At 35.9% G+C, this 22,169-nt stretch overlaps 1 protein-coding gene across 11 annotated transcripts in view; it reads left to right on the top strand.

Moving 5' to 3' along the window:
* Window positions 1-22,169, top strand: part of HNRNPC (heterogeneous nuclear ribonucleoprotein C) — a 52,455-nt gene that overhangs the window by 17,306 nt on the left and 12,980 nt on the right. For 9 of the 11 annotated variants that reach the window (XM_077770342.1, XM_077770341.1, XM_077770339.1 and 6 more), the window contains 3 exons: window positions 7,846-8,123; window positions 13,905-14,019; window positions 14,611-14,658. In XM_077770342.1, coding sequence (XP_077626468.1) covers window positions 7,883-8,123; window positions 13,905-14,019; window positions 14,611-14,658 — 404 coding nt within the window. In that variant the 5' untranslated portion in view covers window positions 7,846-7,882. The remainder of the gene's footprint in view (window positions 1-7,845; window positions 8,124-13,904; window positions 14,020-14,610; window positions 14,659-22,169) is intronic. The other 2 variants (XM_077770344.1, XM_077770343.1) reach the window with 1 other exon arrangement.

The following is a 22,169-nucleotide window of genomic DNA, read 5'->3' as shown; positions in this document are numbered from 1 at the left end:
CTAGGCATGATACTTCACTTAGGAACTTGAACATTGCTGCATCTCCTAAGAAGAAAGGTAACATATATCATCATATAATTATCAAACCAATAAAAAACATTACTATTTTCTTATGTACAGTCCATAACAAAATTCTCTAGTCAGCAAAAAATGTTGTTCTCTATCCAGTCAAAGATCACACATTGCTTCCTCCAGTCTCCTCCCCCCGCCCCAAACAAATTGCATTCTTAATCTAGGAAAGTCCCTCCTTTCCCCTGGTTTGTGTGTATATATTTTTGAGGAGTGTCAGCTATATTGCTGTGTAATGTTTCTACAAACTTGAAATTGTGTCCCCATGTATAGGTTCAGATATTTTACCAAGAATATTGCATAGATGATGTGTTTGTTACAGCAGGAGGCATATGTCAGATCATTTGGTTTAAGTGGTGGCATTTAGCGCTCCATTGTAAAGGTACATTTTACCCTTTATAACTTGTATTCTTTTTGGTAATACTTTGAGATCAAGTAAATCCTATGTCTACTCAAGCTTTGGACAGTGATTTTAGCATACATCAATAGTTGTCTGAATCAGTTCTTAACACTGATGTAATCTTTGCCACAGTCTCAAAAAGTATCTTTAAAATTTTTAATTTCAGCATGTTTTTCTTAAAACATTTATTTTAAATGATTTGTTTTGGATTTCCTGCGCTTTATTTTCTCTTTATACTTTCTGGGACTGTTGGCGTGTTTTGTGTTCAGGTTTTGACCATTGCATTTCTAATTTTTTACATTTAAAGTGTGACCCATTTATAATTTATTTTGGTGTACTGAGTTTGTTTTTAGATGGCCATGTGCTACCATTTATTGAATTATCTATTTTTCCCTATAATTTAAAATATCTTGAGTATTCTCTTAGCTTAGAGTTTAGACATAGCAGTTAGATAGATTATCTAAAAATGGCCAGCATTGCTTTTTGTGACCTGGAAATGTTCTGAAAACAAAGTATACTGTTGTTTTTGTAGACACATGGACAGTTCATTGTTGGCCAGAGGGAAATAATTGAATGTAATAAAGATAACAACAGACAGAGAACAAAGAAGGGGGGCCAGATTGAGTAATGTAAGAGGGAACTGAAAGAGACCAGTGACTTCTAACGGGGCAAAATAGGAGTTGAGGATTGTTAAAAGAGGACAATTTCTGCAGATGATGATGTTCTAATTAGAGAAATTTATAGTATTGAAAAAAGAAACTTAGACAAAAAGTTGTGAAACGCGGTGTGAAATAGAAAATCTTTAGACCCCAGATTTAGTCATCTATTTTTAAAAATGCCAACTCATTGCTGCCATCTAGTGATACTCTGCTTTTTATATTCTTCAAAGAAAGATGGGAAATAACCTTAGTCATGTGGTAGTTGTATCTAATTAAATTTAGTGTATAGGGTAGTTAATGGGTAATAAAATTAAAAGGCAGAGTTCTGAGGCAAGTTAGGTTTTTTTTGTTTTTGACATCTGATAAGGCATACAGATATTGTCTTTGATTTCTTTTTTTCTGGAGTAACATAGTATGATATGAACAAGTATATATGTAATTGGTGTAGGTGTATAGGGTGAGCAGGTAGAGGATTGGCTGAGATCTTCAGTAGAAACCTTGTGGCTTGTGTACTTTCTGCTGATTTTTTGTTTGTAGTAAATCTGCCTAAATATTACTACTGTGATACTGAACACAGTCTGAATAAGTGGCACAGTTTTGTCAAGCATTTATCTTTCCAATCCTTTTCCACTAAAGGTACAGTTCTAGTGTTCCAGACATAAAAGCAAGGGAGTTAAAGTCTTGGTTTCAGTTGTAAATTGATTTTGGCCCAGCTCCCAACAAAGTCCAGGACCTTTATTAATCAATGCTTTTGGACCATTTGAAACTCTCATATAAACATCAGCGTGCAATCTGCCTCTCCCCGTGTTGCCCCTCTTTTCCAGCAGAATTTACTTGACCTTTAATGTGACTTTGAGAGATGGAGTAGTTAAAACCTTTCCCAAAACCTTTCCCAAACTTTTAGTTAGATTAGCAGTCCAAGTTAGGTTGGTCTCAAGAGGGCAAAGAATAGGGTAGTGCAAACCTGAGAATGAACAGTTGAAATAAAATTTGACAGGTTTGTTTGCATTCCAAACAGATGAAGATTTTATTTATTTAGGATTTTTTATTTTAGCATGTAATTCAAATGGCAGGAGTGAATAGAAACATTTCTATATCCACAAGTCTTCTACATTTGTCCTTCACTGCCACTAAAATTTCTTGGATCTATTGCTTCAGTATAAAGCCTCTGATCAGACATGTACATAGATCTTTTGGTGTAATAAAGCAATAAAGGTAACTGAGTAGTCCTAGTTTTTATTTACTTACCAGATAAAACACACCATAGATACTTTGATGGGATTAAAAACTATAAAGTGTGTAATGTGGAAACATGTACATGTGCATCTGTGCCAGAGTTTTGACTGCTGCCACCCAAATAACAACCTTCAGGAAAATGTTCATTCTTTCCTTCCATTGTATTTACTGTGTTTGGTTTCTGCTTTTCAGGAAACTACATTTACTTTATCTTTAGCAGTTAATTACACAGGATGCCGAGTATCCATGGAACATTTTGAAACCAATTTTAGGAAAGAACTTTTTATTCTGTGTAACTTTAATTTACTTGGATGTTTGAGAAAAAATGAATTAGTCTTAAAATGAGTTGTGTGGGGCATCTGGCTGGCTCAGTAGGAAGAACATGCAACTCTTGATTTGATTTCTGGATTGTCAATTCGAGCCCCACATGATGTGTAGGGATTACTTACCTACCTACGTGCATGCATACATACATAAACCTAAAAAAAAAAAAAGCTGAAACTAATACAGCACTATGTGTTAACTAACTAGAAATAAAATAAAAACTTAAAAAAAAAAATGATTTTACTGGGGCACCTGGGTGGCTTAGTCAGTTAAGCGTCCGACTTTCGCTTAGGTCATGATCTCGCGGTTCGTGGGTTCGAGCCCCGCGTCGGGCTCTGTGCTGACTGCCAGCTCAGAGCCTGGAGCCTATTTCAGAGTCTGTGGAGCCTATTTCAGAGTCTGTGTCTCCCTCTCTCTCTGACCCTCCCTCGCTCGCTCGCGCTCTCTCTCTCTCCGAAAAAAAAAAAAAAAAACTTAAAAAAAAATGATTTTACTGAGAACACTTTTTTAAAAGTTTAATTTTGAGACACAGCACGAGTGGGGGAGGGGCAGAGACATAGAATCTGAAGCAGGCTCGACTCTGAGTTGTCAGCACAGAGCCCCATGTGGGGCTAGAACCCAGAAGCTATGAGATGATGACCTGAGCTGAAGTCAGATGCCTAACCAACTGTGCCACCCAGCTGCCCCTCTTTGAGAAAACTTTAAGAATGTTCCTAGACTAATTTCATCTTTGAGGAACTATGGAACATTTAGAATGTGCCAGAAACTACTGGTTGTCAGGAAAATGGAAGTAGTTGTGGAATTTATAAACTAGTTTAAGGAACTAGGCTGTGAAGGTCATAATATGGATTAAACAAAAGCAGAGTACCCATAGAATATTTTAAAATATTTATCTTTCCTCAGCATGTGATTTATATGTGAATACTTTATATATGCTTCTTTTAACCATACAGTTGTATATACTGCTTTTTGACCTAAACATTTAATTGTAATTCCCACATTATTTAAAGTAGTTGCCAGGTAATTCTCTTCCTGTAAGGGTGGGGTTTTTTTTGTTGAATCTCAACCCAATGAGGGGCTCAGGCTCAACCCTGGGATCAAGAGTCACATGTTTTCCCAGACAAGCCAGCCAGGCACCCCTAAAGTAATGTGAAGATTATTCTAAAGACTGCAGTTGCTGGTATAAGAATACTGAGTTGTTAGAAATTAAAAATCTTGTACCAAAAGGCATGTGGACTGTAACATGCTGTAGATATTTATAAGGTTAAAAACAGCAAAAGTTAACCTGTTTTTTCTGCACCTTGCTTTTAAACTTGAAATCTGATGTGTGTCTTTAAGACTATAGCATTTGGTTCTGATATTTAAGCTAGTCAGAGAAGTTCACTTATTTTTTTAAAAAACTAGGAGAAGTTGACTGTCCAGTGAGGAAAAATTACTCGAGTATAAACCTTTATGACCCATGATGTAGTCTCAAATATATTCATTTAGAGCTGTTCCATTTCTGTTAGTCTTTAATTCATTAGGAAGAAAAATCTCTAATTAACTAAAGTCGATAAAATAGAACTCTGCCAACAAGATTTACACTTTAGAATGACCTGTGACAATTCAGAAGTAAGTAAAAAACATTTTAGGAAAGAAAATGTAAATTTTATACCCAGCAAAACTGAGTTACACGTATAGAGGCACAGTCCTGCTGTTATTACCATGTAAGAACTGGGAAACTATTCTAATGAATTCTGAGTAATAGATTAGACATAAACCTGAGATACCATAATTTTAAGACCTTAGAATTTAAGCATTAACGTCACTAAAATCCAGTGTCGTGTGTGTGTTGTGTGTGTTACTGTACTAAGAGTATGAAATCACAGGAAATCCATAGTGGGAAACTTCAGGTTGAATACCCTGGGTTCTTCAAAGAATAAGTTTTAAGTTAAAGGGATGGGAGGGGAACTTAACCTAAAAGAGGCCATAAAAGACACATCAGGTTTGCTTTAATGAGTAAGAATATCCAGGGATATACACTAAGGTGATATAATTATTTTAAACAGAAAATGGTTAGCCACACCTGGGTGGCTAAGTCCCTTGAAAATCTGACTTTTGATCTCAGTTCAGGTTGTGAGTTTAGCCCCTGATTAGGGCTCTGTGCTGGGCTTGAAGCCTAGTTTAAAAAAAAAGTGGTAGTTAACTTTTGGAGGTTGGAAAGCGACTGAGAATGGAATGGGACACATGGGGCTTAGTTTTGAGATTTAATAGAGGCTCTGCAACCTTGATATTTTTACAATAGTACATTGTACTCACTCATGCTTTTCTTAGAATTGGTTCTCTTGGCTTTCAAGTAAATGGATATTTGGGGATTCTTCAATTTCTTAAGTCTTTGTATTTCCCCCATGTGGGCTGTTGCATGGGCTATTGGCTTCCTGACCAGCCTGGCATTTTATCATTTTCACTGGGGTACCTTGACATTCAAGCTTAGTATCTAGTTGTTTTTATCTGGGGATTCTGAAAGATCAAAAATTACGCTGTTTGTGCTTTTTTCTGAGAATCTCTGTTTTCCCCCCAGTAGTTTCTTTGCATTTAGGATATTGGCCATTACTCACACCCCCACCTCCCAACATGGATTTAATGGGTAAGGTACCTTGATCAGAGGTGAAATGTGAACTGAGATCATTTGGCTGTTTGTAAAATTTTGGGAAGTCTGTTCCCACTTCAATAAAATTTTATTTTATTTTTTAATGTTTGCTGCTAGAGACTGAGAGAGATGGAGCATGAGTGGGAGAGAGGCAGGTAGGAGACAGAATCTGAAACAGGCTCCAGGCTCTGAGCTGTCCACACAGAGCCCTACACAGGGCTCAAACCCAACAAGTCAGATGCTTAACTGACTTAGCTACCCAGGGGCCCCTTCAATAAAATTTTAAAGGGCAGTATCATTAGAGTGTAAACTCTGAGGATTCTTACTTGTTCTGTTTTTCCTCTTTAAGTACCTAATACTTCTCAGATACTCAATGTTTAGTGAAAAACTATTAATTTGTAGTAATACTTATTTTTGGAAGATGTGTTCCTTGAATCAGGATTAATGGCTCTTTGTGGGTCTACTTGTCTTTATTATTGCTCATATCTTGATTAAAACCTTAGAGTGAGTATAGGCATTGAAAGCTATTCCATTGACTTTAGCCAAGTCTTTGAGGTTGAGGTCATAACATTGTTTTCTGCTAACAATTCATGATTCTGGTAGCAAATTTAGAAACCACAGATAATCACAATAAAAGATAAAATCATATCCTTAAATTCAGAGGTGGCACCCAAAGTTACCACCTTATATGTGTATCTGGATGTTTTTTACCTGCCTTTCCAAATGGAGTTCCTTAAGAGAATTAATCCCTAATGCCCAATGGCATTGTTTATATGTAATGAATTCTCTACTTCTCGAATGGTACAAACTGTATACTACCATCTTTGTGAAAAATGAAAAAACTAATTTATATCCCATTTTTCTGTGGTTCAAGGAGTGTATTTGAAGCAGATATTAATGTCCATTGTTTGGTGGTTTCCCCTCTTGTTGAATGTGCTGATAGTGTGTAGAACCATCTTTCCCCTTACAGGTAATTTCTAATTAAACCCCAGTAAGATTTTACCTGTATTTATTATAATATATAGAATATATGTTTATTCATGAAAAACATTTGCAGAAAACTGGCTTAAGTTGTCCCAATTTATAATAAACTTTAATAGCCAGCAGTAATATTTGAAACCAGTTAGGCCTTTCATTTTGTTTTTGGTGTGTAAGGCTTTCTGGTACTCACACTTAGAGATGAAAGTGTGTTAATCGCTCCCATAAATTTTTACTGTTTAGTCTTAAAATTAAGAGCTACTGTTTATAAAGCTATAATTTAGAAACTAAAATAAAGACAATTTCTTGAATCTTAGAATGGCTAGGAGGGAAAAATGGTGATTACAGCTTTAAAATCAAACCTGTTTGTGAAAGGACTAGGTGTTTTAAGGGTCCGAATACTAGTTGTCTGTATAAATGATGTTGTACTGCCTATTTTGATACATACATATGTGTATATTTAGAATACATTTTTACATAATCCATGAGAACTAGTTTGTCATGATTCTCCTGAGTAATGGAAAGACTGGTATCTCATTGGAGTTTCAAAGGGATGAATGGGGGGGAAATTAATCTTAAGAATATAATGTGGGTTTATCTTCAGTTTGGTGGTTGGAGTGGGAAGGGGCAGCAGTTAGAAAAGCTTAAAGAATGTCAACTTTCTCAAAAAAGACCTAAGATGGTAGTATCAGGAATCTCCATTTAATTATGATTAAACCTTTTTTTAACATACATAAAGATAATTTTTGTTTTGAAAAAAATCTGAGGAAAGTAGTTCTATTGGTCCTCTTTTGATTCATGCAGTGTTCTACCTACTAGTTTTATCATCATCATCATCTAGTATTATTAAATGTCCCAACTGAATTTTGTAGATTATCACATAAAAAGTAGGTCTAAAGTCATTACATTCTGTAAAGTGTTTATATTGATACTTAAGCTGTATCTGGCATAAGTCAGTTAAAGTACCTGGAAGTAAATATTTCCAGAGTGAATAAATTGGGTCTATATATTTCATTAGTATAAGGTTAATTATACTTGAAGATGTCAGCTGTCCACATTTATCTAGCTAAAGAATGGTTTGTGGGCAGAGTTTGGAGTTTTGTATATCTTTGGAATAGTTGAGACTCGTTTTAGTAATAGCAATGTGCAAGAAGGTGGAGTTCTTTATACATGGCAAGGAATGGTTAGGTTAGTATTGGGTAAGGTTAAAAATATAAAAGAAAAAATGTAACGAGAAGGTTGTAATATTTGCTTCAGGACTTTAGAGCAGAGAGGGTCACTTGTAATTAATAATGTCCATGATTTTATAGTAGTCTGTGAAGAGGACTCCCACCCCCTCCTGCAATAGACTGGGAAGAGGGAGATAAATTTTTAAAAGAATGCACATTCAGGAGCTCTCCTCTCTAAAATAGTAAGATACTTGCTATGACAGAGCCCTTTTGGTTGATAACTCTTGTCACTGTGGTTCAAAATAAAGAGTAGAAAGTTTAATCAAGGAGTGTTTTGTTTTTATCTTCTTTTCACCTGAATGCTTTTTTTTTTCCTTCCAGTTTTTCGGCTTTGTAAAGAACCGTATCATCAAAGACCATGGCCAGCAATGTTACCAACAAGACAGATCCTCGCTCCATGAACTCCCGTGTATTCATCGGGAATCTCAATACTCTTGTGGTCAAGAAATCTGATGTGGAGGCAATCTTCTCAAAATATGGCAAAATTGTGGGTTGCTCTGTTCATAAGGGCTTTGCCTTCGTTCAGTATGTTAATGAGAGAAATGCTCGGGCTGCTGTGGCAGGAGAGGATGGAAGAATGATTGCTGGCCAGGTTTTAGGTAAGATCTGGGTTGAATTAATTTTTTCATTGATTGTATAATTCGCATATAATACAGGCCATTTGTTTTTTAATGTTTATTAGTTTTGAGAGAGACAAGTGGCCCATGTGCATGTGGGGGACTAGTATAGAGACAGAAAGAATTCCAAGTAGGCTATGTGCAGTTGATGCAGAGCCTGACACAAGCCTCAGTCTCACAAACCGTGAGGTCCTGACCTGAGCTGTAGCAAGAGTTGGGCTCAACCAACTGAGGCACCCAGGCACCTCCACATCCAGTTTTTTCTATTCAAGCTTCTATTTTTCTCTCCCCTTTTCATTAAGGTACCAGTCAGAAAATGTTAGGCTTGTAGGTATAATTGGCTAAATAAGGATTTTATTCCATTTTCTGTAGCAGAGATTGGATAAACCTTCAGTTGGGGTCTTGAGTAAGGCCAAGAGGGTAGGAATGACATTACAAAAGGTACAGTTGTTGCTTAAATGGCTGTGTCCTACTACTCACAGATGATTAGGTGAAGACAATATAGCTTAGTCACTCTTGAGCTGTGGAGTCAGATTGCTGGGCTCTGCATTAGGGCTCCAGAAGTATGTGTGTTGGGCAGTCTGCGTAGCTTGTCTGAGCCTTTACATTTTCTCAGTTGTTAAAACAGTACCTCAGAATTTATCATCTATTCTTACCTGAGATAATTGTACTTTGGTGTTACCAGGAATTTGGATTAGTTGAGATAATTCATGAGAAGCTTCAAGTATAGTCTAGCATGTTACACTCCTTAAAACGCACTTATTAAATACATTTCAACATTAGCAGCTCAAAGTGGTTTTGTCTTAGGTGTTAGTTTTCCCAAGAAGGGACTGCTCTGATCTAACATGTTCAAGTATTTGAGAATGAGATTTAAGCTGTACTCAGATAATAGTTATATTCTAAACTTCAGAAGATCTCATTACATATTAAGACGTATTACCATGTAAGTCTTGTAAAATTACATCTCCTTGAATAATTTTCTAACAACTTAACCATTTGCTAAGATTTGCTGTCAGAATCGTAGTAATTTTATATAGCTTATATTTTCTTGGGTGTGAATATTAGGTAATCTGAAGAATTTGTAAGAGAAGTCCATTCTTTTTGTTTTTTAAGAATAAAAGAATAAGTACATATGTCTTGAATGCCACAATTGAGTTCCACAATTGAATTAACTGCCTTCCTCTCTTCCCGTTGGAGGGAATTTTTCCCTCAAGTGTTTCCATGTTGGTGTTTTTCCCTGTAATACTATATAAAACTTCAGCATTTCATAATGATTGTAGCACTTAATAAATACTTCGCGTATCTTGATGTATTTTAAAGTTTCAACAATCTTTTAGATTGTTTTGGATTGTTTATGGTTTTGCAGTGGCTATTTCATGAAAGTTCTTTTCATTCTAGAATAAAAGTTTAGTGTAATTGTATTGCATTTATAAACACTTTTCAGATGGCTATTTTAAAAATCCCAACCACAATGGATTGGGAAGGAAAAATATTGTAAGTTAGAGAACCTTTTAATCCTTGACATTGAAGATAAAAGGAACATTTGTAATTGAGAATACATAAATTTTCATAACCACTTGTCCTGTATTCTCCACTTGTCCTATATTCTAAGTAGAGGAAAACTCATCTGTAAAACTTGTTTGTTTTTTTTTAATATTTTTATTTATTTCTAGGAGAGAGAGAGAGACAGCGTGAGCAGGGGAGGGTCAGAGAGAGAGAGGGAGTCACAGACTCTGAAATAGGCTCCAGGCTCCGAGCTGGCAGTCAGCACAGAGCCCGACGCAGGGCTCGAACCCACGAACCGCGAGATCATGACCTAAGCGAAAGTCGGACGCTTAACCAATTAAGCCACCCAGGCGCCCCTGTAAAACTTTATCTTTAAAAATGGCTGTGGCAAAAATGAACTAAAACAGTTCATCTTAAATAAAGTCAGGTTTTTTATGATACTTATTTATTTTTTAACTATGATGGAAATACACTAATACAAAAATAGAAGAATTTAATGAACATGTGTGTATATATGTCACACCTGTCTTAACAGATACCAACTTTGACTAACCTTGATTTGATCTATTGTTTGTTTGTTTTTTTTCTCTCAAGTTTTGTTAGAGTCAAGTCTTTTTAAGACTCCAACATACCCAGCAGACAGGGACTTGTACCAAAACGCAAACCACACTGACCTTATCACATCCTTAAAAAAAAAAAAGCCTCCCAGAAATTCCTTAATGCCATCAATAATCAATGGATGTTTAGATTTCCTCCTTTATAGTCTCAAGCTTCTTTTTATTATTCTTTTTAATGTTTATTTAGAGAGAGAGAAAAACAGTGTGAGTGGGGGAAGGGGCAGAGAGTGAGGGAGACACACAATTCAAAGTAGGCCCCAGACTCAGAGCTGTCATGTCAGCACAGAGGCCCACTCGAACCCAAGAACCATGAGATAAGTGTCCTTGAACTGGCCGCAGTCAGATGCTTAACTGAGGACCCTGGTCCCAAACTGATTGGTTTTTTGTTGTTCTTTTTGTGTGAGTTTTTAATTTTTTTTTTGGAAAGAGAGCAAAGGGGAAGGGCGGAGAGAGGTGGGAACAGAAGATATGAAGCGAGCAGGCTGCCTGCTGAAAGCAAAGAGCCTAATGTGGGCCGAACCCAAGAACTGTGGGCTCATTAACTGAGCAGAGATAAAGAATCAGATGCTCAACCAACTGAGCTACTCAGGTGCCCCTCAGACTTTTTTAAAACTTGATTAAATCCAAGATCCAGTCCATGTCTATATATGTATTTGATTAATTGCCTTTTAGATGTTTTTATGTGAGTTTTCCTTTCCCTCTAATTTTAAAAAATAATGAGATTTAATTTGTTAAAAGAAGTGAGTTCCACACTGTGTACTGATTGATCCTTTGTGGTGTCTATTAATTTGTTCTTTTCTGCCTCTATTTTGTGTAATACTGCTAGATGTAGAGCAGTGCCGTCCAATAGAAGTATAAGGATGTATACTTAGAATACATCTGAATTTTGAGTAGCAGCTTATTGCCTTGGACTGTGCAGACCTTGAGGCTTGATACAATTCAGATACTATTTTGGTGAAAATATTACATGGACAATGCTCTGTATTGTATATTATATCACACCAGGTGACCTAATGTGGTCCCATTTTTAGTGATGTTAAGGATAATTTTTGGTTCTGATCTTACATCCTGACACAATCTGTGATAAGGTTTCCCATCACCTTTAAAGCTTAATGGTGATTATCCATTGATGATCATTTCCAAAGTATTTCATTAGGGTTTGCAAAATAGTTTTCTAATTCCTTCTGCATAACTCATTTTTGTGACATGAACAACTGATTAACATTTTTTTTCTGAAATAGTATTTATGTTGGAACGACAGGATAAATTTTTTTGAAATTGATGTTTAGCAACGATTAAATATAATCATTGCTTTTGCTCAATAATATAAATTCATATTTTAGCTTTTTAAAATTATTTTTTTTTTAATGTTTAGTTTTTGAGAGGGTGAACGTGGGAGGGAGGGACAGAGAGAGAAGGAAACAGAATCTGAAGCAGGATCTAGGCTCCAGGCTGTCAGCGTGGAACCCGACACAAGACTTAAACTCACAAACCATGAGATCATGACCTATGCCAAAGTTGTACACTTTACCCACTGAGCTACCCAGGCACCTCTAGCCTTTTTTATAAAAAGAAAGCTCTAGGGGTGCCTGGATGACTCTGAAAGATCTGACTCATTGATTTCTGCTCAGGTCATGATCTCATGGTTTGTGAATTTGAGCCCTGTATTGGGCTCTGTTGACAGTGTGGAGCCTGCTTAGGATTCTTTTTCACTTCTCTCTCAAAATGAATAAATACACTTAAAATAGTAAGCTCTGTAAGTTGTACACGAAACCTTGGTTGAAGAACTCTCAACCCCAAGGTCAAAAGTTGCATACTCTACCACCTGAGCTAGCCAGGCATCCCCATAAACTTCTATTTTAAATTGATCTATTTTTGTGCATTGCAAATCATTCTTTAGAGCTCAAAATATTTATTCTATGGCCAGTGGATCACCAAGTTGGTTCCTATGTCCTTGAGATTTTACTCTTGTAATATTTCATTACCTCCTTACTTCTGACATCACAAGATATTTCAGGTCATCTGATATATTTCTTGACCTAAATTTCAAATTGCCACTTTTTTCCTAAGAGCTTTGGCTCCTTTTAGTGGCACTTACATAGAATCCATGATCTCTGTACACTGAAGAGTGCTTATTATTGTTGAATTTTAAAAGCTTCTATCTAGTTTCATGGGCAGAATAGGAGCACTTTTGTTTTTAGATTTTGTTTAAATTTTTTTTTTTTTTATCTGAGAGAGAGCGAGAGAGAGAGAGGCAGCATGACCAGGGGAGGGTCAAAGAGGGAGACACAGAATCCGAAGCAAGCTCCAGGCTCTAAGCTAGCTGTCAGCACACAGCCTGACATGGGGCTTGAACCCATGAATCGTGAGATTATGACCTGACCTGAAGTTGGACACTTAACTGACTGAGCCACCCAGGCGCCCTGCACTTTTTTTTTTTAAGAAACGAAACATAACTTTTCTGCGTTGTGCCAGAATTTTAAAATAACTATACCTGTTTCGGGTTTTTTTGTTTTTTTGTGGGGCTTTTTTGCCAAAATCAGAATTATTAAATGCAGTTTTAGCTTTTAGTTTCTTTTTATTAATATANATAAAGTATCACTTGAAATAATTCTTCTATAAGACTATATAATCAGTATAATATATAGTTTATTCTGTTTTTGTTTTAGAAAAATTTTAAAAACCACGTTCTCAACAACAAATGTTAAAACGAGTTTAGTGAATTAAGAACTCTTTTGAGATTATTCATAAATGTACTGGTGCTCAGCAGATAGTGTACTAAAACTCTGTTTTTCAGTTGGTCATTTGATGAACTGAGTTTTGGAGAGCTGGTTTTTGACAAATGTATTCTTGTTAGAATAAGAAAGTGATCATCATTCTCTTGTTTGGTAGGTATTGGGTGTCAGGTAAATAGCTGGCCATGTTGGAATATGTGTTTTAAAAATTATGAGGTATATGGAAACTAGGACTTTTCCTTTATTCCCTCATTTCCCTTCTTTGTGTTCATGTTAACGATTGCTCAGCAGTTCAGTCTGCATGGTACTTTTCTAGTGTGTGTTTTTGGTTTTGTTTTTTATGTTAATTCTGAGAGAGAGGGAGAGACAGTGCAACCTGGGAAGGGACAGGGAGAGAATCCCAAGCAGGCTCCATGCCCAGTGCAGAGCTGAAATCAAGACTTGGACATTTAATCTGAATTAGCAACCCCCGGTTCCCCTGCATAGTATTTCTTAACCAGTTTTTATTCATCTTTACAGCTGATCCTATTCTCAAGGGGATTGAACATTGAGGGTACCACAATCCATATTAATGACTGCTATATATTTTATATCTCTGAAGTCACTCACTCATTCCTATATATACTGTGAATAGTGAGTTTATTTTAGTGGCAGCTGAGGGTAGAAGGTACCAAAGACAAACCTGATGTTTTATGTGTGATTAATACTCTTTGTTACAGAACAGAGAACAAAGTCTTAGCCTCACAAAAATTCATGACCCCTTTTTACATAAGGAAAGATGAGATACAGTGCTAGTCCTTCATTGATTTATATACTATGTACACATTTTAAAACTGTAGTTTAAGATCTACCTTACCCACCCAAAGCTGTCATTAAAGTTTCTGTCTTTGTTTTTGCTTTTTCAGATATTAATCTGGCTGCAGAGCCAAAAGTGAACCGAGGAAAGGCAGGTGTGAAACGATCTGCAGCGGAGATGTACGGGTCAGTACCAGAACACCCTTCTCCGTCCCCTCTACTCAGGTCCGGAACTTTATTATTTATAACTGCATTGTGTCCATCAATGGGCATCTTCTCTATCTGTTTTCTGGATGTGGGGAGGGTTAACTGTACTATGTTTTATCTGTGTAAAAGTGATACTTTATTAATCTTGTATTAGTATACCTCCTTTTCCCCCATTTCCCAGAGAATTATTAGAATTCCCTGAGATTTTTACTTACTAAAGAGCATCTTGATATTTTTAACATAAAATGAAAACCTTCAAGAAGAATTGTTTAGTTTAAGAAGCTGGGAAATAAGAAAGGGAAGGAGGGTAGTATAAGAATGTTTGGTTTATTGTTGTATTTTTCAGTGCTCTTGTATTAGCTATTATGTTATATGTTGAAATTGTAGCATATTTATTCCTAAATTTGCAAATTGGCTGCTGCATGTCCAGTGGCCTCTAAAATGACTGGATCTTTAATGATTGTTTGAATGATTGGATATTATTCCATGCTAATCTTTTGATCTATTTGTTATGATTGGTTTTGCATGGTTTTTGTTTTTGTTTTTCCCATCTGTTGTGAATTTACATCAGCAGCTCCAAATTAATCCTTTTCGGTATTTATTTTTCAGCTCCTCTTTTGACTTGGACTATGACTTTCAACGAGATTATTATGACAGGTATGTTAAAGGTCTTTTGTCTATTCTGGTAAAAAGCCATTTAAGTAAGAATCATTTTATTTTTCAATTTTATAATTAACATTCCTTTTTCTTATAATGAACAACAGATTGTCAGCGTCCCCCGTTTTATAAACAAAATGAAAAATACCTTCTTACAAATCGTCAGAGGTAGAAAAGGGTGGTATTTTTGTTAGTTTCAAAGAAATCAGTTTATGTATATATTGTCTGGGCATATTGGGACATATCCAGTGTTTTGTTTGAATTTGTATGCCAGATAGAGAAGGATTCATTTCACTGCTGAATGATGAAATAGAACTTAATTAGCATTTCCATGTTCTCTTCATTATTTCCTATCACATACTTGCCATTTGGCTTTGCTTTATAGGGGATTACAGCAACACTATTTTTTTTTAAAAAAAGATTCCTAAGTCTCCCTTGAGTAAACCAAGTAATACAAAATACGATACAGTGAGCCTAGATAAATGAATTCACAGTACGCACTCTGGATGCCTGTGTTGCCTCAATCCATTGAGCATTTGACTCTCAATCTCTGCTCAGCTCATGATCTCCTGGTTCATGGGATCAAGCCCCATGGGATGCTATATGCTGACCAGTTAAACTGGGGGATGGGGGTGGATAGTGGAGGGGAGATGGTTTTTTATTTTTTGGTTTGTTTTTTTTTTAATAACATTTTAAAAATTTGCTTTAGGAGGTAAAAGATGTTGAAGACTTCTAGGTTGGGGATAGTGGTAACACCTTTCTTCTAAAAGACAGGGAGGTTGGAATAATGGTTGGGGGGGATTGTGTGTGTATGTACACACGCGCACCTTCAGAAAAGCACTAGTATTTGTTGGTGCATCCTGAGAAATAAATAGGAAAATGTGTGGATAGGCGTAGGTTATGGAATGTTATGAAGGATGGATTTAGATCTGATGATACAGGAATTAGTTTGTGGGGAATGACATAATACATAAAAGATACTAGTATCTTATTAGCATTCTGATAACATTAGTTTTATGAATGTTAAAAAAAAATTAGGTTTATTTGGTTTCCTGCTTTCTAAATTATGCATCATTTGGAAGTATATGGTATATGCTCATAGATTGGACTAGATCTAGTATAAATTTCTCATGGGTCTTTTTCATCATAGGATTTCAGTATTCTAATGACTAGTATGATATTAATATATAAGAATATCAATTAAATCATTTGTGGCTTTGCGAATAAAAGTAATTAACTTTCTTGATTTGGGAATGTTTCACAGACAAAAAACTTTTGAACCGAGTTGAGTCCTATCAAGGGAATTGGGCAAAGGAATCAAGTCAGTCAGCACTTGGAACTGACTCAAAAAAAGACTTGAACATGTACATTTTTTGTGTTTGAGAAATATATGGGCTGTGGTAAGCTAGTCATAAATAGGCTAGAAAGAATAAGAATGGAAAAATAGGTCAGACCTATATTGTTAAGGTGTTTGAATGCCATTTAGGATTGTGTGATTTGAGTATTCTTCATGCATCATCAGTATGGCTAATTATTATGTTCTTAGATTTCTTCAGGTTTTTATGTCTATTTATGTTTGAACACATGGTTTGAAAGCTGATGATTTTCATATTTTAAAGGTATTATAATATAAAAAATGGCAGTTGAGAGATCTGAGCATCTCTTTTCTCCTGAAAATGATCATTTGTTGGGTGACTTGATGGCACAGAGGCCTTGTTGAGTTTATCTGAAGCAGTTGCCCTTTACTCTGGGGAAGAAAGAAAGAAAAAAAAAAAACGACAAACTCATGCCCAACTATACCTGTAGAGATTCTTCTGTATACGGTCTAGATAGATTCTTGAATGTTGGTGTATTTTTTTTAATGCTTCTCAAGAGACACTGATGTCGGTGATGTTGAGAATCATTGATAAGAAAGCATGAGGAAGTAGTTTTATTTCTGTGATTCTTAACCGTATTTCTTTGTCCATGGACTCTTTAGAAAAATTCTAATATATTTATTTATTTGTACATTTATTAACATATATAGACATATGTTTATTATGTACAAATATGCATATATATAATACAGAAAATTTCTTGGACTCTGGCACAAGAAACTCCTGTTTTAAATTTAGTATGTAGAGAATTTTAAAATGTACAATCCTAACTTCTTCATGAGAATAGTCCTCTAATGTTTTATTTACTATTAGTTGTCTTGGTGAGGCAGGAAAGCATTGACCATTTCTATCATGCCACTGTAAGTAAGCTTGGTAAAGAGTTTTTTGACTGAGGAATTTTAAATAAGTTCATTGGAAAAAAGACATAAATAGCAAGGAGTAGTACAGAAAGTTAGATGTTTGTAGAAATAACCTTCAAATTTCTTGCCACTGCTCTTTGAGCCTAAAAATTAGTGGCCGTGCCGCTATTGGCCTCGTTCTTCAGTTTTCAAGAGGCAAAAGAATACCTTTAATTACTCTGGTGTATTGCTTGGTATTAATCGAGTGTCAGTGAAAAGTAATAGCTTCTATGCTAATCTCAGCCAATGGAAAAAGACTTGTGATGACTGATGATAGAGCAGCCAGGGAGTAGCTGGTAAAGAGCTGATTTAAGTACAGTACTGAGGTCTATAATGAGAAGACACGTTTAGTCAAGTGTAAGAAAACTAGTCAGGAAAATTGCGTTAGAATATCGCACTGGGTGGCTCGGTTGGGCATCTGACTTGGGCTCAGGTTATGATCTTATAATCCGTAGGTTTGAGGTCCACGTTGGCTCTGTGCAGGCAACTGGAGACTGCTTTGGATTTTGTGTGTGTCTCTCTCTGCCCTTCCCTTGTACTGTCACTCTCTCACTCAAAGATAAATGTTAAAAAAATTTTTTTAGAGAAAATTACACTAAGAAGTCATTCTGAAGATATTCACAAGGTTAAGTCTTGTATTAACTGTCATAGCAACATAGTGGTCCTACATCAACTATATTAGATTCTTTATTAAAGGAGGATAGGATTGATATTGGCTCTGAGATGAGATAAAAGCTCTAGATCTTCCTGTGTAAAGGGGTTAGAACAGTGTTTATTTAATCCTTTAAAGCTTTAATCCTAGCTTCCTGGGATCTGGAGTTCTAATTTTTTATGGTAGAGAGTCAGCTGATAGCCTATGAAAGAACAATTGAAGAATCCAAAGAATTGACATTCAGCTAGGAAGTTTTTGACTAAAGTCCTATGTAATCTCAACTTTCTTATCCCTAATATGGAAAAAATAATGCTTATTAATAGAGTTGCTATAGAAACATGAAAGACAAGAAATTGCATTATAATTACATTATAAATTATAAACTCAGAAATATCATAACTATTTACAACCAGTCAGTGAAGAATTCCCAATCTTTAGCACATGAGGATTCATTCCTGTTTATTACCATGATCTTCACATTTCTTATATGCAAAATTGCTGCAAGTTACACTTCTGGATTATCAGAATGAAGGGAATTATGGATAACCCCTCCAATCCTCCTCCCAAAAAACTTGACATCTCTAGCATACTCCAGTTCTCTTTAGGTGTGATAACAGTCTTCCTAATTTTAATGCATACTGAAATGCTTAGTATTTGTTTTCTAGACCTCTTTTTAATGGTTATTTCAATTTTTGTGTGTGTGTGGACCTGGAGCATTTCCAATCAAATATATATAAAAGATAATGGTGTATCAGTAAAAGATTGCTTTTATAAACATCACAATTCCATTTATACTTATAATATTTCTAATCTCATCAGTTTTTCAGACTTCATTTTGTCGTTATATTTGGTGTTTAGCATGTTTCATTGTATTTCCTGTGAATTGGTGGATACATTTGCAGGCTTGATCAGATTTCAGCTTCTATTTTTTTGTTTTTGTTTTTTTCTCCTTTGGGATGACAGCATGATGGTGTTGGTGGGGAAGGAGCCTAGAGCACTTCATAAATGCATTATGCATTTTAATCATTAACCTGATTTGGCAGGAATTTTAAGAATACAGGAGGCATTGAGTGTTTTATAAGAAGAAACACTTTAGATATCAGGAAATAGGTAATTAACACTGTTTTATTAGAGTGACTTGGTTTGTTTAAAGAGCCCTCCCCTAACCGTGTTGTATTTTTGCCTGGGAAGACCCAAGGATTGTAAATACTTTATCTTAAAACTGTAGGGCAATCAAACTTTAAAACTTAAACCAAGTCACTTATATTTTTAGTATTTTGTCTGCTGAGGGAGACAACAGGATCAAATTCTGTAGCCTTAATGCTGCCCCCTGCAGTGTTGTAATATTACTGATTTAATTTGGGGTGCGGGTATAAAAATGAAAAACTGTTAATCTGTCATCATTAAAGCTTACTATAGTGTGAAAGAATTCTTAGTACATGTTTTTCCTGTTGGCTTAACAGGAATACTCAAAGTTAACTAAATGTTAATATTGTAGCATTTTTCCAGTGATCAGATTATGCATCTGTTTTTTGCGAGAGCAAGAGCACAAGTGGGGGAAATCAAGAGTTAGGCACTTTACTGAAAGAACCACTCAGACACCCCCACATTTTTCACCATTAAGATAAGATGATTCTTACTAGCTTTTTTCCATAGGTTACCTTTTTCATTAGGTAGGTCTGAATTTGGTCTGTCTGTTCTGAAGACCATTCCTAATTTTATAGGCATTGGACGGTTTGGTGATGAATTTTCAGTATAAATTGCTGATAATGTGGAACTACCATTTTAGATAGATTTATTAATATCTGACAGACACTGTCAACTCTGTTTCATGTATATTGTAAACTCTATCATACATAGTTTAGAATTACCTAGAAATTCATTAAACAACACATTTTTTTCTGGTAGGATACTTAAAAGTAGGTTTTTGTTTTAGGATGCCTGTTCATGGGCTTCTATGTATAAAACAAGGGGAGTTGCATAAGGCTTGCCTGTGTGTAGAACATACTATTTGTTGATTTTGAAATCCTGAAAACCTGGGGGTGCTTGGGTGGCTCAGTCAGTTAAGCTTCCTTCCAACTTCTGTTCAGGTCATGATGTTACCGTCTAGGAGTTCAAGCCCCATGTCAGGCTCTGTTGACCACTAGAAGCCTAGAGCCTCCTGTGGATGCTGTGTCTCCTACTCTCTTTCTCTCAAAAAATAAATCATTTAAAAAAATTATTTTTAATCCTGAAAACCTGTAGGATTCTGGCAGAGATGCAATTTCTGTTATGTCCTGTTGAGAACCTTGTAGCTTCTAGGAAAATTGTTGCTGAAGAACGCCTTATGTGAGCAGTTGCTTTGAAATACTTAGAAGTGATTTGTTTTTTCAATTCTTCAAAGTTTTATGAAGTAATCTCTACATCCATTGTGGGCCTTGAATTCACACCCCCAGCATCATGGAGTCACATGCTTTTCCAACTTGGCCAGCCAGGCTCCCTGTTTTTCAATTTCTTAAAATTTATTTCTAATCTTATGTGTTTGTGTCACAAATATTTAGCCTTTTCTTACGTATAAAACCATATCCTTTCTTTTTTTTTTTAATTATTTATTTCTGAGAGAGACAGCATCAGCAAGGAAGGGTCAGAGAGAGGGAGACACAGAATCCAAAACAGGCTCCAGGCTCTGAGCTAGCTGTCAGCACAGAGCCCCACAAGGGACTCGAACCCATGAACTGCGAGATCATGACCTGAGCCGAAGTTTGACCCTTAACCGACTGAGCCACCCAGGCGCCCCAACCATATCCATTTTTTTAAAAAAATCTGAAATTCTTTAGATTTTTTTTATCAGTTGTAGTCCTACTTTTCTTTCCCTTACAAGGTCACTGATAAAATTGTTTTGGGATTACACAGTGGTAATGGTTGCACAAGTTTAAGGGGGGGTATTCTATGGCATGTAATATACCATATGGATATAGCATATGGAATCCTATATTTAAATTTTTTTAAAAACTCCGTTATGGACAGCCAAGTAATTCCTTCTCAATCATCTATAGAAACTTGGGAGCACAGAAAGCAATAGTGGTTTGCCAGGTTTGACAGCAGGTTATAGTATAAAAGTCATGACACAATAAACAACCTAGTATGCAAAAGATATGGTTCAAAAAGACCCTGATTTTTGTTCAGTGGTCTTTGAGGGCTTTATAACAAGTAACTTATCACACATTACATTATTATTCATGGTCCATGTGTAAAGAGTGTATAAGGCACTGGCCTATAAAAGTTAATACTCCCATCGCACCATGAACAGAAAGAGGAATGGAATATATCAACTTACATATCAAATACAACACATGTAGGAAGATATGTTATTCAATGAAGAAACTATCGTAGCAATCACTATATTATACAGTGAAGACAGTGATGTGGAATTAATATTGGCTGCTATGTTTCCTGCATTTGTATAGGGATTGTTTGTAATAGATTGGTTGTGTTTCCCTTTGGAGCTTTGAGCTCTCTTCAAATTTAAACATCCCTAGATAGTTTCACAAAGTGCTACATTCGAACTTGCCTTTGATACTAAGTAGGAGGTTTTGAGGCAGAGAGTAAAAGGTACAGCTTTAATAAAGGTACAGAGTGATAAATATCCCTGGTTGTATTTGATGAAGCAGCCAGATATAATTGGAAAGAGTGCTGCTTGTAAAAATCTTTGTATGGTCTATTAGGGAATTGTGTCTTGCAGATAGAGATGTCTTAGAACTGCTTTATGGAGGGGAATAAAAGATGTATTAAGAAGCTGTAACATAAATTGTAATATTTGTAACATTGTAAATGTTGGAATGGAAAAGGAGGTACAGGAATTTCTGACGTAGACTGGTCTCAATATAATTTATTGAGTTGAAGTTAATGAGAGTAAGTTTTATAGGGAGAAAATGATGTATAGCAGAGATATTTACCTTTCATGACTACCATTATACCATTAAGGGTTACATGAAAGAGGTTGGAAGGTATGAGTTTGAATTTTGGGAGACAATTTTATTGTTAATACTACTCTTAGAGCTCTTTTCCAGGAAGGTATCCTTGTAGAAAAATTGTGGAGGTGAAGTACAGTTGTTAAGGGAGTCTCCTTTGAAACACAGGACAGGTGATAGTTTAACCATCATGTTAAGCTAATATTTAAGCCCTTATTCTTTTTTTTTTCTTTTTATGTTTATTTCTGAGAGAGAGCACGAGCAGTGGAGGGTCAGAGAGAGAGGGAGACACAGAATCTGAAACAGGCTCCAGGCTCTGAGCTAGCTCTCAGCGCAGAGCCTGACGCCGGTCTCGAACCCACGAACCATGAGATCATGACCTGAGCTGAAGTCGGACGCTTAACTGACTGAACCACCCAGGCACCCCTTAAGCCCTTATTCTAAGCACATGAAGTTTTAGGTTTTGGTTAGTAAGTTAAAGAAATAGTAACTGCAAGGGCACCTGGGTGGCTCAGTAGGTTAAGCAGCCAACTTTGGCTCAGGTCATTATCTCCTGGTCTGTGGGTTCAAGCCCCAAAGAAATACTGACTACAGATTGAAGGACACCTCCAACCCCTATGTTCTTGAGATTAGT

The sequence above is a fragment of the Crocuta crocuta genome, unplaced genomic scaffold, assembly GCF_008692635.1.
Source record: "Crocuta crocuta isolate KB4526 unplaced genomic scaffold, BGI_CrCroc_1.0 scaffold175, whole genome shotgun sequence".
Taxonomy (NCBI): domain Eukaryota; kingdom Metazoa; phylum Chordata; class Mammalia; order Carnivora; family Hyaenidae; genus Crocuta; species Crocuta crocuta.
Note: the sequence above shows the minus strand (reverse complement) of the source record. Positions and strands in the feature narration are given on the sequence as shown.